This window comes from Anoplopoma fimbria, unplaced genomic scaffold (assembly GCF_027596085.1).
Source record: "Anoplopoma fimbria isolate UVic2021 breed Golden Eagle Sablefish unplaced genomic scaffold, Afim_UVic_2022 Un_contig_11571_pilon_pilon, whole genome shotgun sequence".
NCBI classification, from domain to species: Eukaryota; Metazoa; Chordata; class Actinopteri; order Perciformes; family Anoplopomatidae; genus Anoplopoma; species Anoplopoma fimbria.
Genome location: NW_026550925.1, coordinates 6,943 through 22,157, shown reverse-complemented (window position 1 = coordinate 22,157; position 15,215 = coordinate 6,943). Strand labels below are relative to the sequence as shown.

The 15,215-nt window shown below is 39.6% G+C and overlaps 2 protein-coding genes and 1 pseudogene across 2 annotated transcripts; all 3 read left to right on the top strand.

The window, feature by feature from the left end:
• Positions 1-65: 65 nt before the first annotated feature.
• On the top strand, positions 66-3,817 carry LOC129115306 (E3 ubiquitin-protein ligase TRIM21-like; annotated as a pseudogene).
• Positions 3,818-6,128: 2,311 nt separating this feature from the next.
• Positions 6,129-8,205, top strand: LOC129115308 (E3 ubiquitin-protein ligase TRIM21-like). Its single transcript, XM_054626896.1, has one exon. It carries the CDS (start codon positions 6,165-6,167, stop codon positions 7,806-7,808), a length of 1,644 nt encoding a protein of 547 aa, XP_054482871.1. The 5' UTR covers positions 6,129-6,164; the 3' UTR covers positions 7,809-8,205.
• Positions 8,206-11,877: 3,672 nt separating this feature from the next.
• Positions 11,878-14,955, top strand: LOC129115310 (E3 ubiquitin-protein ligase TRIM21-like). Its single transcript, XM_054626897.1, is given in 3 exon segments — positions 11,878-11,895; positions 11,898-12,011; positions 13,312-14,955. Coding segments are annotated over 3 exon segments (1,776 nt in total).
• Positions 14,956-15,215: the final 260 nt, after the last annotated feature.

Here is a 15,215-nt window from a genome sequence, read left to right as displayed (position 1 = left end):
ACCCCTCCCTCACTGAGAGGAGGAGCAACACTGAAAGAGGAGAGCTGCAGAACACTTTTCCTGAAATGAAAGTGAAAGTTTGTCTGATCAACAGCAGAGCTGCAGTCGAGACAAGTCTCTCTGTTTCTCTGTAAAGAAACATTCAACTGAATCCAGCAGCTTTTTCTCAACAACACAGCAGAATCTCTGACAAACACTGGTGAGTACTCTGTTCTACAAAGACACAATACACTAACTAAATATTTGATCCAAGTTGAGTTCAATCGTATAAATAAAAGAATATTAATCCATAGAAATGTGTCATTATAGATAAAAACAGAGGTAGAAAGCAAACCACAGTGACTGAACTCTGTCTAGTTAAAGGTTAGACAGAATACAGTCACAGCCAGCATTAGCTTTATCTAATTCAAAGATCTGTTTCCTGTTTGAGCTCAAAACAGGGATCAGCCAGAGGGACTTTGGACAGAACCTTAAAAATGTTGTTTCAACCAGTTTGAATAAACAATAAAGTCAAATACCTCCACTAGTTAAGACTTAAAACATTACTACACAAACAAATCAGTCTGCATCTTTAAAAAACTTGTTTCAAACAATATAAACTGCCAGCTGTAGTATTTTATTAAATGTTTGATCCCACAGTAATCCACCAAACATTGTATTTTTACGATGGTCTCACTATAGAAATGATTCTAATGTGATTTTTATAAATGCATAACAATCATCTACGAACATCAGTTAAGGATGTTATCACTGCAATGCTGAAGAATCGAAAAAACACCCATGAAATGGCAGAAAACAGAATTATATATGTATTCAGTGTATTGTGATCAGTTTCACCGAATTTGACAACTGAGATTAAAAAAATGTTTGAATAAACAAAGTGATTGCTTTAGCTTAGTGTTTCTAAAAAATCACACACACTGACTCTGTCCATGTCCAATGTGCCACCACGAGAATCTAAAACAAACGGCAGAGACGTCAGTTGCTTTGGAAAACCAGAAGACCGTCACTATGATAATACAAACGGCAGTAATGTTTTGGATTTTATAGATCTCAAGGTCGGACTTTCCCAGACCTTTGTGGTTCTGGGCTTGGAGCAAAAACTGGACCTCAGTGCAAAGATACATATCGCCACAAGGGATTTTATCCATACAAATTAGTAAAACTCAACAATGTGTTTGGCTGCTTAAAGCCAGATGATCTTCATAGTACTTTTTTTATTATTTGGTGAGAAAATGTTGTATTAATGGTTATAAATCCACATGGCTTTATTATTCTTCTATGTAAACTAATAGTCTTTCTTAAGCAGCCATTCAAAAGTTCCAAAATCTTTAAAAACATTTTCCGCTTAAAAATTGCTATTGATTATCTTTCATACATGATCCTGTTCTTCTGATCAAACTAACGTCCCTCATGGAAGAATGACTCCTTATATGATGGCTGATCTCTTATGAAACAAATAATCAAAAGATATGTAATAACACTATTTGTTACACCTTTTGTCCTCAGAGTGTAGACATGTCTGCTGCCAGCTGTCTGCTGACTGAAGATCAGTTTCTGTGCTCCATCTGTCTGGATGTGTTCACTGATCCAGTCAGCACACCATGTGGACACAACTTCTGTAAAACCTGCATCACTCAACACTGGGACGTTAATGTCCAGTGTCAGTGTCCAAACTGTAAAAAGGTTTTTAACACCAGACCTGAGCTGCAGATCAATACTTTCATCTCTGAGATGGCTGCTCAGTTCAGACAGTCAGCTCAACAGAAAGCCAGAAACAGAAGCTCAGAGCAACAAGCTGATAAACCAGGAGAAGTTCCCTGTGACGTCTGCACTGGAACCAAACTGAAGGCCATGAAGTCCTGCCTGGTGTGTCTGGCCTCCTACTGTGAGACTCACCTGGAGCCTCATCTGACAATGTCAGGTCTGAAAAGACATCAGCTGATCGACCCTGTGGAGAACCTGGAAGACAGGATGTGTACGGAGCACGATAAACTGATGGAGCTGTTCTGTAAGACCGACCAGATGTGTGTCTGCATGCTCTGCACTTATTCAGACCACAAGACACATGATGTTGTTCCTCTGAAAGAAGAATATGAAGGAAAGAAGGCCGAGCTGGAGAAGACTGAGACTGAAATCCAGCAGATGATCCAGAAGAGACGACTGAAGATTCAGGAGATCAAACACTCAGTGGAGCTCAGTGAGGAAGATGCAGACAGAGAGATAGCAGATGGTGTTCAGGTCTTCACCGCTCTGAAGGAGTCTGTTGAGAGAAGCCAGGCCGAGCTCATCGACACGATCAAAGAGAAGCAGAGAAAGACAGAGAAACAGGCTGAAGGCTTCATCAAAGAGCTGGAACAGGAAATCTGTGAGCTGAAGAAGAGAAGCACTGAGGTGGAGCAGCTCTTACAGTCTGAAGACCACCTCCACCTTCTACAGAGCTTCACGTCCCTTAAAGCTGCTCCACCCACCAAGGACTGGACAGGAGTCAGAGTTAGTCCACCTTCATATGAGGGGACTGTGGTGAGAGCTGTGAACCAGCTGGAGGAGACGCTCAGTAAACAGATGAAGAAGCTGCTTGAGGCCGAGCTGAAGAGAGTCCAGCAGTCTGCAGTGGATGTGACACTTGATCCTGATACAGCTCATCCCAAACTCATCCTGTCTGATGATGGAAAACAAGTTAAACATGGTGATGTAAGGAAGAATCTCCCAGACAATCCAGAGAGATTTGATTATTGTGTTAATGTCTTAGCAAAGCAGAGTTTCTCTTCAGGAAGATTTTACTACGAGGTTCAGGTTAAAGAGAAGACTAACTGGGATTTAGGAGTGGTCAGAGAGTCGATCAACAGGAAGGGAAAAATCACACTGACTCCTCAGAATGGTTACTGGATGATAGGGTTGAGGAATGAGAATGAGTACAAAGGTTGGGCTGACCCATCAGTCCGTCTCTCTCTGAAGTCTCAGCCTGAGAAGGTGGGGGTGTTTGTGGATTATGAGGAGGGTCTGGTCTCCTTTTATGACGTTGATGCTGCAGCTCTTATCTACTCCTTTACTGGCTGCTGCTTCACTGAGAAACTCTACCCATACTTTAGTCCATGTCTTAATGATGGTGGTAAAAACTCTGCCCCTCTGATCATCTCTCCTGTCAATCACACTGAGTAGAACAACCAGTTGATTTTCTTCAGCAAGACTCCTTCATTTAATGAAATAAATCTATATTATTGGTGATGTACGAGGTAAACATTATTGATTTTTCCCCATTCTGATTAATGGGTTTTTCTTATTTTTATATAATTTGTATCGTTGCTGTTACTCCAACAAACAGCTTTCAAGCCATTGATTGATATTATGTAATGTTGTCTAATTAATTCTTATTACTGCATAACCTGCCTTCAAGACCGTTGAATCATCAAAAACAATGAACTCAGGAATAAGAACAATTTGCACATTCCTTAAATATCTGGGTGCAGAATTTAAATGTTTTATGTCTTATTTTAAATCAAATGTATTATAAATACAAATTATTGAAGAAAGTCATGCACCACTATTTTATTTTTAGTTTATTTCTTAATAAAAAAAAGGTTTTAGTTCTTATTTTTAATTTACCAGAAAAATCAAGGGATCTCTGTCTGGTATGTTTTCAGGGTTATCAAAATGAAAGAAAATGAATCAAGAAAATCTTATCATGAAACATTCAGCTGCTTTGACCAGAGAAGAACATGTTTGAATTGTGTTATTTGAATTTTAATACAGTCCACCTCTGTAGACGTGTGTTAACCTGAAAAAAGTGAAAAAATCCTCAAGAGAATAAAAACAAAGAAAGTTATAACTGGATTTGTCTTTTTTCATGTGATAATAAGTCAAGTACTGTATTTAAGTAAAGTTTTGAGGTAATTTAGTTGTGTTTTTCCACTTCATTTACTTTATACTCCACTACATCTTAAAGGTAACTATTGTACTTTTTATTATACTACATCTCAGAGGTAAATATTGTACATTTTATTATACTACATCTCAGAGGTACATATTGTGTTTTTTACTACATTTGTCTGACAGCTTTAGTTTCTTCTCAGATGACAGTTTTTCATCCCCTTCCTGTCCAGGTAAAACCACGTATCTCCAGATGTGTTGATGTTGAATGTTTGTGATGAACTGAAGGATGAAGTGTTTCCTTTATGTGTTGAGAAAATCCTCCTACTTCTTCAGATGAATAAACTCTTTAAAAAGCCTCTTGGATCAGCTGGAAAATGCATCGTCACAAAACTGAAAACAGGCTGTTTGTTCTTTTTAGAGATACGAGGTTCTCACAGGACAGAGACGATGATCTTACAAACATGATGATCTTATAGAACATGATGATCTCATAGAATATGATGCATTGATGTAGATTAAACTAGACAACATGAAGGATATTAAGGAGTTAAAAGCATGCAACACACACATTAATACAGCAGTAATATTAATCCAGAACATCAGATGTAACAATAAAACACTTACAGGGAACATTTTACTGCTCTACGAATAGTTTTTCTTCTCATACTAGAAGTACATTTAGCTGATAATACTTATAGTTAAGTTAGGTTTTGAATGCACTAAGTACTTTCACAGTGTGGTATTAGTACTTTTACTTCAGTTCATGATCTGAATACTTCCTCCACCCCTCCCTCACTGAGAGGAGGAGCAACACTGAAAGAGGAGAGCTGAAGAACCACATTTCCTGAAATGAAAGTGAAAGTTTGTCTGATCAACAGCAGAGCTGCAGTCGAGACAAGTCTCTCTGTTTCTCTGTAAAGAAACATTCAACTGAATCCAGCAGCTTTTTCTCACCAACACAGCAGAATCTCTGACAAACACTGGTGAGTACTCTGTTCTACAAAGACACAATACACTAACTAAATATTTGATCCAAGTTGAGTTCAAACTATATCTGAATGTTTAACATCTTGTTTAATCGTATAAAGAATATTAATCCATAGAAATGTGTCATTTTAGATAAAAACAGAGGTAGAAACCAAACCACAGTGACTGAACTCTGTCTAGTTAAAGGTTAGACAGAATACAGTCACAGCTAGCATTAGCTTAAGATAATTCAAAGATCTGTTTCCTGTTTGAGCTCAGGCAGGGATCAGCCAGAGGCAAACCTTAAAAATGTTGTTAAACCAGTTTGAATAAAAGGCGGAGTGATCCACCTCCACTAGTTAAGACTTAAAACATTCACTACACAAACAAACTCAGTCTGATCTTTGGAAAACTGTTTCAAACTCTGACACTGTGATGTGAATTAAATGTTTGAAATCCCAGAGTAATCCACCAAACTATCACGATATATTGCCCACGATGGTCTCACTATAGAGCGATTCTGTGATTCTTGGTAAATGCTGGACAATCATCTACGATACATCACGATATCTGTGTAGCCGAAGAAGAAAAAACACCCATGAAATGGCAGAAAACAGAATTATATATGTATTCAGTGTATTGTGATCATTTTCACGGAATTTGACAACTGAGATTAAACAATGTACAACAAAGTGTGTATTGCTTTAGCTTAGTGTTTCTAAAACACACACACTGACTGCAACCTGTCCATGTCCACATGTGCCACCACGAGAATCTAAAACAAACGGCAGAACGTAGTTGCTTTGTTGAAAACCAGAAGACCGTCACTATGATAATACAAACGGCAGTAATGTGGATTTTATAGTACCAAGGGTCGGACTCTCCCAGACCCATGAGGTTCTGGGCTTGGAGCAGCCACTGGACCTCAGTGCTAAAGATGCTAGCGCCGCAAGGGATTTTATCCATACCAGTACTGTTATTGATACTCCGTATCGGTGCCTTATCGATACTCTTTAGTACTTTTTTTATTATTTGGTGAGAAAAAATGACTATTAAGAAAATAAATCCACATGGCTTTATTCTTCTTCTATGTAAACTAATAGTCTTTCTTAAGCAGCCATTCAAGAAGTTCCAAAATCTTTAAAAAACATTTTCCGCTTAAAAATCTGCTTATTGATTATCTTTCATACATGATCCTGTTCTTCTGATCAAACTAACGTTACCTGCAGTGGACGAGGATGGACGGCTGATCTCTTATTCAACAAATAATCAAAAGATATGTTGTAACAGTTTTCTTTCACACCTTTTGTCCTCAGAGTGTAGACATGTCTGCTGCCAGCTGTCTGCTGACTGAAGATCAGTTTCTGTGCTCCATCTGTCTGGATGTGTTCACTGATCCAGTCACCATACCATGTGGACACAACTTCTGTAAAACCTGCATCACTCAACACTGGGACGTTAATGTCCAGTGTCAGTGTCCAAACTGTAAAGAAGGTTTTAAAACCAGACCTGAGCTGCGGGTCAATACTTTCATCTCTGAGATGGCTGCTCAGTTCAGACAGTCAGCTCAACAGAAAGCCAGAAACAGCAGCTCAGAGCAACAAGCTGATAAACCAGGAGAAGTTCCCTGTGACGTCTGCACTGGAACCAAACTGAAGGCCATGAAGTCCTGCCTGGTGTGTCTGGTCTCCTACTGTGAGACTCACCTGGAGCCTCATCTGACAACGTCAGGTCTGAAAAGACATCAGCTGATCGACCCTGTGGAGAACCTGGAAGACAGGATGTGTACGGAGCACGATAAACTGATGGAGCTGTTCTGTAAGACCGACCAGATGTGTGTCTGCATGCTCTGCACTGTTTCAGACCATAAGACACATGATGTTGTTCCTCTGAAAGAAGAATATGAAGGAAAGAAGGCCAAGCTGGAGAAGACTGAGACTGAAATCCAGCAGATGATCCAGAAGAGACGACTGAAGATTGAGGAGATCAAACACTCAGTGGAGCTCAGTGAGGAAGATGCAGACAGAGAGATAGCAGATGGTGTTCAGGTCTTCACCGCTCTGAAGGAGTCTGTTGAGAGAAGCCAGGCCGAGCTCATCCACACGATCAAAGAGAAGCAGAGAAAGACAGAGAAACAGGCTGAAGGCTTCATCAAAGAGCTGGAACAGGAAATCTGTGAGCTGAAGAAGAGAAGCACTGAGGTGGAGCAGCTCTTACAGTCTGAAGACCACCTCCACCTCCTACAGAGCTTCATGTCCCTTAAAGCTGCTCCACCCACCAAGGACTGGACAGGAGTCAGAGTCAGTCCACCTTCATATGAGGGGACTGTGGTGAGAGCTGTGAACCAGCTGGAGGAGACGCTCAGTAAACAGAAGAAGAAGCTGTTTGAGGCCGAGCTGAAGAGAGTCCAGCAGTCTGCAGTGGATGTGACACTTGATCCTGATACAGCTCATCCCAAACTCATCCTGTCTGATGATGGAAAACAAGTTAAACATGGTGATGTAAGGAAGAATCTCCCAGACAATCCAGAGAGATTTGATTTTTGTGCTAATGTCTTAGCAAAGCAGAGTTTCTCTTCAGGGAGATTTTACTACGAGGTTCAGGTTAAAGGGAAGACTAAGTGGGATTTAGGAGTGGTCAGAGAGTCGATCAACAGGAAGGGAAGCATCACACTGACTCCTCAGAATGGTTACTGGATGATATGTTTGAGGAATAAGAATGAGTACACAGCTTGTGCTGACCCATCAGTCCGTCTCTCTCTGAAGTCTCAGCCTGAGAAGGTGGGGGTGTTTGTGGATTATGAGGAGGGTCTGGTCTCCTTTTATGACGTTGATGCTGCAGCTCTTATCTACTCCTTTACTGGCTGCTGCTTCACTGAGAAACTCTACCCATACTTTAGTCCATGTCTTAATGATGGTGGTAAAAACTCTGCCCCTCTGATCATCTCTCCTGTCAATCACACTGAGTAGAACAACCAGTGGATTTTATTCAGCAAGACTCCTTCATTTAATGAAATAAATCTATATTATTGCTGAAGTACGGTACATTATACATACATTATTGATTTTTCACATTCTGATCAATGAGTTTTTTGAATTTTTCTGTAAATGTTTTTCTATAATTTGTCTAATTTGTATCCAACACACAGCTTTTAAGACATTGATTGATATTATCTAATGTTGTCTAATTAATTCTTATTACTGCATAACCTGCCTTCAAGACTGTTGAATCATCAAAAACAATGAACTCAGGAATAAGAAGAATTGACACATTCCTTAAATATCTGGGTGCAAAATTAAAATGTTTTATGTCTTATTTTAAATCAAATGTATTATAAATACTGGAACAAATTATTGAAGAAAGTCATGCACCACTTTTTTATTTTTAGTTTCTTTTTTAATAAAAAAAAAAAGTTTTAGTTCCAGAAAAATCAAGATCAATTAAGAAGAAAGAAAATGAATCAAGAAAATCTTATCATGAAAGATTCAGCTGCTCTGACCAGAGAAGAACATGTTTGAATTGTGTTATTTGAATTTTAATACAGTCCACCTCTGTAGACGTGTGTTAACCTGAAAAAAGTGAAAAAATCCTCAAGAGAATAAAAACAAAGAAAGTTATAACTGGATTTGTCTTTTTTCATGTGATAATAAGTCAAGTACTGTATTTAAGTGCAGTTTTGAGCTAATTTAGTTGTGTTTTTCCACTTCATGCTACTTTATACTTTTTTCTCCACTACATCTTAAAGGTAACTATTGTACTTTTTATTATACTACATCTCAGAGGTACATATTGTACTTTTTACTACATTTGTCTGACAGCTTTAGTTTCTTCTCAGGTGACAGTTTTTCATCCCCTTCCTGTCCAGGTAAAACCACGTATCTCCAGATGTGTTGATGTTGAATGTTTGTGATGAACTGAAGGATGAAGTGTTTCCTTTATGTGTTGAGAAAATCCTCCTACTTCTTCAGATAAATAAACTCTTTAAAAAGCCTCTTGGATCAGCTGGAAAATGCATCGTCACAAAGCTGAAAACAGGCTGTTTGTTCTTTTTAGAGATACGAGGTTCTCACAGGACAGAGACGCTACTTATAGAACATGATGAAACATGATGATCTTATAGAACATGATGATCTTATAGAACATGATGGTCTTATAGAACATGATGATCTTATAGAACATGATGATCTTATCATGATGAGAACATGATGATTATAGAACATGATGATCTTATATGATCTTATAGAACATGATGATCTTATAGAACATGATGATCTTATAGAACATGATGATCTTATAGAACATGATGATCTTATAGAACATGATGATCTTATAGAACATGATGATCTTATAGAACATGATGATCTTATAGAACATGATGATCTTATAGAACATGATGATCTTATAGAACATGATGATCTTATAGAACATGATGATCTTATAGAACATGATGATCTTATAGAACAGGGGTATTCAACTAAAATTTAAAGAGGTCCAGTTAGAGAACATTTCTTGAAGCAAATGTCCGGAAGATCATAATGTCTAACTATTTAGTGTGATATATATTTAAGTAGCCTAGTAGTTGTATCAACATCTGCATGGAATCAATACCTGACTGTCAAATCAAATGAATTCAGTACGATTCAAAAACTGTTTGACAATATTTATTGTCACGTAAATTAGAACTGAACATATATGTATGACTGCAGATATGTATCATGTTCTCTCATTAACTAAAGAAAAGCAGGGCTGCATTTCAAAATAAGAGAAAATAAATAAAATGTGAAAATTGTGCATGTTCAAATAAAGTGCTTAACTTCAGAAAAATAAAGTAAAGGGAGGAAAAGCTTGAATTTCCCCTTTTCTGTTTCACATCTTGACTCAACAGTCTCAACCAATTTTACAGATAATGAATCTCAACACATCTTAACAATTGAACAGTTTTAGAGCATCACTTTCTCCCCCTCTTATATTCCACTCCCACACTTTTTTGCTCAGTGAGAGAATTGAGCTCTAGCTTGTCCTGCCAGGATTTTAAACCTGGGCTTGAATGGAGTCAGGGCCCTTCTAGTACACATGTGGAGGTGCTCATTGGTGGGCCTGGAACCATATTTAGTTTTGATCATGTTCATTGTGGAGAAAGCTGCCTCGCAGTTGTATGTGGAGCCAAACATGGTCAAGATGTACAGGGCTACTTTCCTCAGACCTGGGAAAGTGGAAGGGTCAGTTCTTACAAACTGCTCTTTCAGGGCCACATCTGCTTGGAGATCAACCAATTGCATCTGGAGAGGCCCAGCATTCACCCAGTTAAAGTGCTGCATGACTTCCTTTGAGAACCCCCTGACGTCTGTGATGAGAAAGGGCTTCTGAATGAACATGGTGAGCTGCTGTCCACAGCTGAAGCTGTCAAAACGGTTGCTGGAGTTTACAATCAGCTTATCAATGGAGTCAACAAAAGAAGACACGTCTCTCTGAACCTGAACCTGTTCCTGCACTGCTGGGAAGTGTGCACAGTCTCCCTGCAGGTCTTCCTTGAACACCTCAAGTTTCCTCTGAAAGGAGCGGACAGCTGTCATCAGTTCACAGATTTTCAGTTCATTCAGATGTGAAGTGATATCAACCAAAAAGGCCACATTATCCGTCTGTTTCTCATTTTCTAAAAAGAGAGAAACCTGTGTTGCCTTCTGACTTCATAGCTCTGCCAAAACAGATGCTACTTCCCTCCTGATGGAGCAAAAGCGCGCTAACACCCTGCCTTTGCTGAGCCATCTCACATTGTTGTGCAGCAAAAGATCATCAGCATTGGCATCAACTTCTCTGAGGAGTTCCCTAAGCATGCGATGCTGGTAGGAAGAGGATGCCCTGAGACAATTGATCATTTTCTCTTCAAGAAGTACTGCCCTGAGCCTTCCTCTTAGCACTTGTTGTATTCATATTAGTTTGTTGCACTTATTGTATTCATATTAGTTTGTTGCACTTATTGTATTCATATTAGTTTGTTTCTGTACTTTTGCTCTGGTTTATGCTTTAAGATGCTTGTTTAAGAAAGGAGATGCACTTATGACTTCTGGTGACTAGTAGTTCTCTTGAATACCTATGTTGAATACACTTCCTGTAAGTCGCTTTGGATAAAAGCGTCTGCTAAATGACTGTAATGTAATGTAATGTAATGTAATGTAATGTAATGTAATGTAATGTGATGTAAAGGGCTTTTTGTGTTGACCCAAAATCCAAGCCCCTCTGAGGGAACACTCATGAGCACGTTGTTGGGCAGTGAATGTGGCTCAGCATCCTGGTGGACTGGTCATACTGGGAAGTGTGAACAGAAATGAGTCTGTCCATTCCGGATTAATGCTCTATTTTCACTGTCCACTTTTCTTTTTTTGGAGGGCACCATTTGTTCCTTATGTTTCTCTCCCTTTGTTCTCTCTCTCTCTCTCTCTACAGTCTTTTCATGTGTAACTTCCTCTAACTCTCATCTGTCTGCACTGTAGAGTCACATGTTCACCGCCTGGAATGCACAGACTTGATTGGCTGAGTGGTATCACGTGGGATGGCTTATCTCGCATGCAATTGGTCTGTGCCACTAAAGCACTACCGTAAAGACGAGAAAAGCTGCGCCGGTTAAAATAGAACCAGCAGTTTTGGCTGCAGGTCCGGGTCCGTATGGGACGGCTTTATATAATATAGAATATGATGCATTGATGTAGATCAAAATAACCAACATGAAGGATATTAAGGAGTTAAAAACATGCAACATACACATTAATGCAGCAGGAATATTAATCCAGAACATCAGATATAACAATAAAACACTTACAGGGAACATTTTACTGCTCTATGAATAGTTTTTCTTTTCATACAAGTACATTTAGCTGATAATACTTAAACTTAAGTTAGGTTTAAATGCAGTAAGTACTTTCACAGTGTGGTATTAGTACTTTTACTTCAGTGAAGGATCTGAATACTTCCTCCACCCCTCCCTCACTGAGAGGAGGAGCAACACTGAAAGAGGAGAGCTGCAGAGTCACATTTCCTGAAATGAAAGTGAAAGTTTGTCTGATCAACAGCAGAGCTGCAGTCGAGACAAGTCTCTCTGTTTCTCTGTAAAGAAACATTCAACTGAATCCAGCAGCTTTTTCTCACCAACACAGCAGAATCTCTGACAAACACTGGTGAGTACTCTGTTCTACAAAGACACAATACACTAACTAAATATTTGATCCAAGTTGAGTTCAAACTATATCTGAATGTTTAACATCTAGTTTAATCGTATAAAGAATATTAATCCATAGAAATGTGTCATTATAGATAAAAACAGAGGTAGAAACCAAACCACAGTGACTGAACTCTGTCTAGTTAAAGGTTAGACAGAATACAGTCACAGCTAGCATTAGCTTAAGATAATTCAAAGATCTGTTTCCTGTTTGAGCTCAGGCAGGGATCAGCCAGAGGCAAACCTTAAAAATGTTGTTAAACCAGTTTGAATAAAAGGCGGAGTGATCCACCTCCACTAGTTGAGACTTAAAACATTCACTACACAAACAAACTCAGTCTGATCTTTGGAAAACTTGTTTCAAACTCTGCCACTGTGATGTGAATTAAATGTTTGAAATCCCAGAGTAATCCACCAAACTATCACGATATATTGCCCACGATGGTCTCACTATAGAGCGATTCTGTGATTCTTGGTAAATGCTGGACAATCATCTACGATACATCACGATATCTGTGTAGCCGAAGAAGAAAAAACACCCATAAGATGGCACAAAACAGAATTATATATGTATTCAGTGTATTGTCATCAGTTTCACGGAATTTGACAACTGAGATTAAACAATGTACAACAAAGTGTGTATTGCTTTAGCTTAGTGTTTCTAAAACACACACACTGACTGCAACCTGTCCATGTCCACATGTGCCACCACGAGAATCTAAAACAAACGGCAGAACGTAGTTGCTTTGTTGAAAACCAGAAGACCGTCACTATGATAATACAAACGGCAGTAATGTGGATTTTATAGTACCAAGGGTCGGACTCTCCCAGACCCATGAGGTTCTGGGCTTGGAGCAGCCACTGGACCTCAGTGCTAAAGATGCTAGCGCCACAAGGGATTTTATCCATACCAGTACTGGTATTGATACTCCGTATCGGTGCCTTATCGATACTCTTTAGTACTTTTTTTATTATTTGGTGAGAAAAAATGACTATTAAGAAAATAAATCCACATGGCTTTATTATTCTTCTATGTAAACTAATAGTCTTTCTTAAGCAGCCATTCAAGAAGTTCCAAAATCTTTAAAAAACATTTTCCGCTTAAAAATTTGCTTATTGATTATCTTTCATACATGATCCTGTTCTTCTGATCAAACTAACGTTACCTGCAGTGGACGAGGATGGACGGCTGATCTCTTATTCAACAAATAATCAAAACATGTGTTATAACAGTTTTCTTTCACACCTTTTGTCCTCAGAGTGTAGACATGTCTGCTGCCAGCTGTCTGCTGACTGAAGATCAGTTTCTGTGCTCCATCTGTCTGGATGTGTTCACTGATCCAGTCACCATACCATGTGGACACAACTTCTGTAAAACCTGCATCACTCAACACTGGGACGTTAATGTCCAGTGTCAGTGTCCAAACTGTAAAGAGTTGTTCAACACCAGACCTGAGTTGCGGGTCAATACTTTCATCTCTGAGATGGCTGCTCAGTTCAGACAGTCAGCTCAACAGAAAGCCAGAAACAGAAGCTCAGAGCAACAAGCTGATAAACCAGGAGAAGTTCCCTGTGACGTCTGCACTGGAACCAAACTGAAGGCCATGAAGTCCTGCCTGGTGTGTCTGGTCTCCTACTGTGAGACTCACCTGGAGCCTCATCTGACAACGTCAGGTCTGAAAAGACATCAGCTGATCGACCCTGTGGAGAACCTGGAAGACAGGATGTGTACGGAGCACGATAAACTGATGGAGCTGTTCTGTAAGACCGACCAGATGTGTGTCTGCATGCTCTGCACTTATTCAGACCACAAGACACATGATGTTGTTCCTCTGAAAGAAGAATATGATGGAAAGAAGGTCGAGCTGGAGAAGACTGAGACTGAAATTCAGCAGATGATCCAGAAGAGACGACTGAAGATTCAGGAGATCAAACACTCAGTGGAGCTCAGTGAGGAAGATGCAGACAGAGAGATAGCAGATGGTGTTCAGGTCTTCACCGCTCTGAAGGAGTCTGTTGAGAGAAGCCAGGCCGAGCTCATCGACACGATCAAAGAGAAGCAGAGAAAGACAGAGAAACAGGCTGAAGGCTTCATCAAAGAGCTGGAACAGGAAATCTGTGAGCTGAAGAAGAGAAGCACTGAGGTGGAGCAGCTCTTACAGTCTGAAGACCACCTCCACCTTCTACAGAGCTTCACGTCCCTTAAAGCTGCTCCACCCACCAAGGACTGGACAGGAGTCAGAGTCAGTCCACCTTCATATGAGGGGACTGTGGTGAGAGCTGTGAACCAGCTGGAGGAGACGCTCAGTAAACAGATGTTTGAGGCCGAGCTGAAGAGAGTCCAGCAGTCTGCAGTGGATGTGACACTTGATCCTGATACAGCTCATCCCAAACTCATCCTGTCTGATGATGGAAAACAAGTTAAACTTGGTGATGTAAGGAAGAATCTCCCAGACAATCCAGAGAGATTTGATTATTGTGTTAATGTCTTAGCAAAGCAGAGTTTCTCTTCAGGAAGATTTTACTACGAGGTTCAGGTTAAAGAGAAGACTAAGTGGGATTTAGGAGTGGTCAGAGAGTCGATCAACAGGAAGGGAAAAATCACACCGACTCCTCAGAATGGTTACTGGATGATAGGGTTGAGGAATGAGAATGAGTACAAAGGTTGGGCTGACCCATCAGTCCGTCTCTCTCTGAAGTCTCAGCCTGAGAAGGTGGGGGTGTTTGTGGATTATGAGGAGGGTCTGGTCTCCTTTTATGACGTTGATGCTGCAGCTCTTATCTACTCCTTTACTGGCTGCTGCTTCACTGAGAAACTCTACCCATTCTTTAGTCCAGGTCTTAATCATGGTGGTAAAAACTCTGCCCCTCTGATCATCTCCCCTGTCAATCACACTGAGTAGATCAACCAGTTGATTTTAGTCAGCAAGACTCCTTCATTTAATGAAATAAATCTATATTATTGGTGATGTACGAGGTAAACATTATTGATTTTTCCCCATTCTGATTAATGGGTTTTTCTTATTTTTATATAATTTGTCTCGTTGCTGCTAATCCAACACACAGCTTTTAAGCCATTGATTGATATTATCTAATGTTGTCTAATTAATTCTTATTACTGCATAACCTGCCTTCAAGACTGTTGAATCATCAAAAACAATGA

Excerpts from the sequence above, each read along its gene's own strand:
- LOC129115308 (XM_054626896.1), top strand. The coding sequence starts at position 6,165 with ATGTCTGCTGCCAGCTGTCTGCTGACTGAAGATCAGTTTCTGTGCTCC.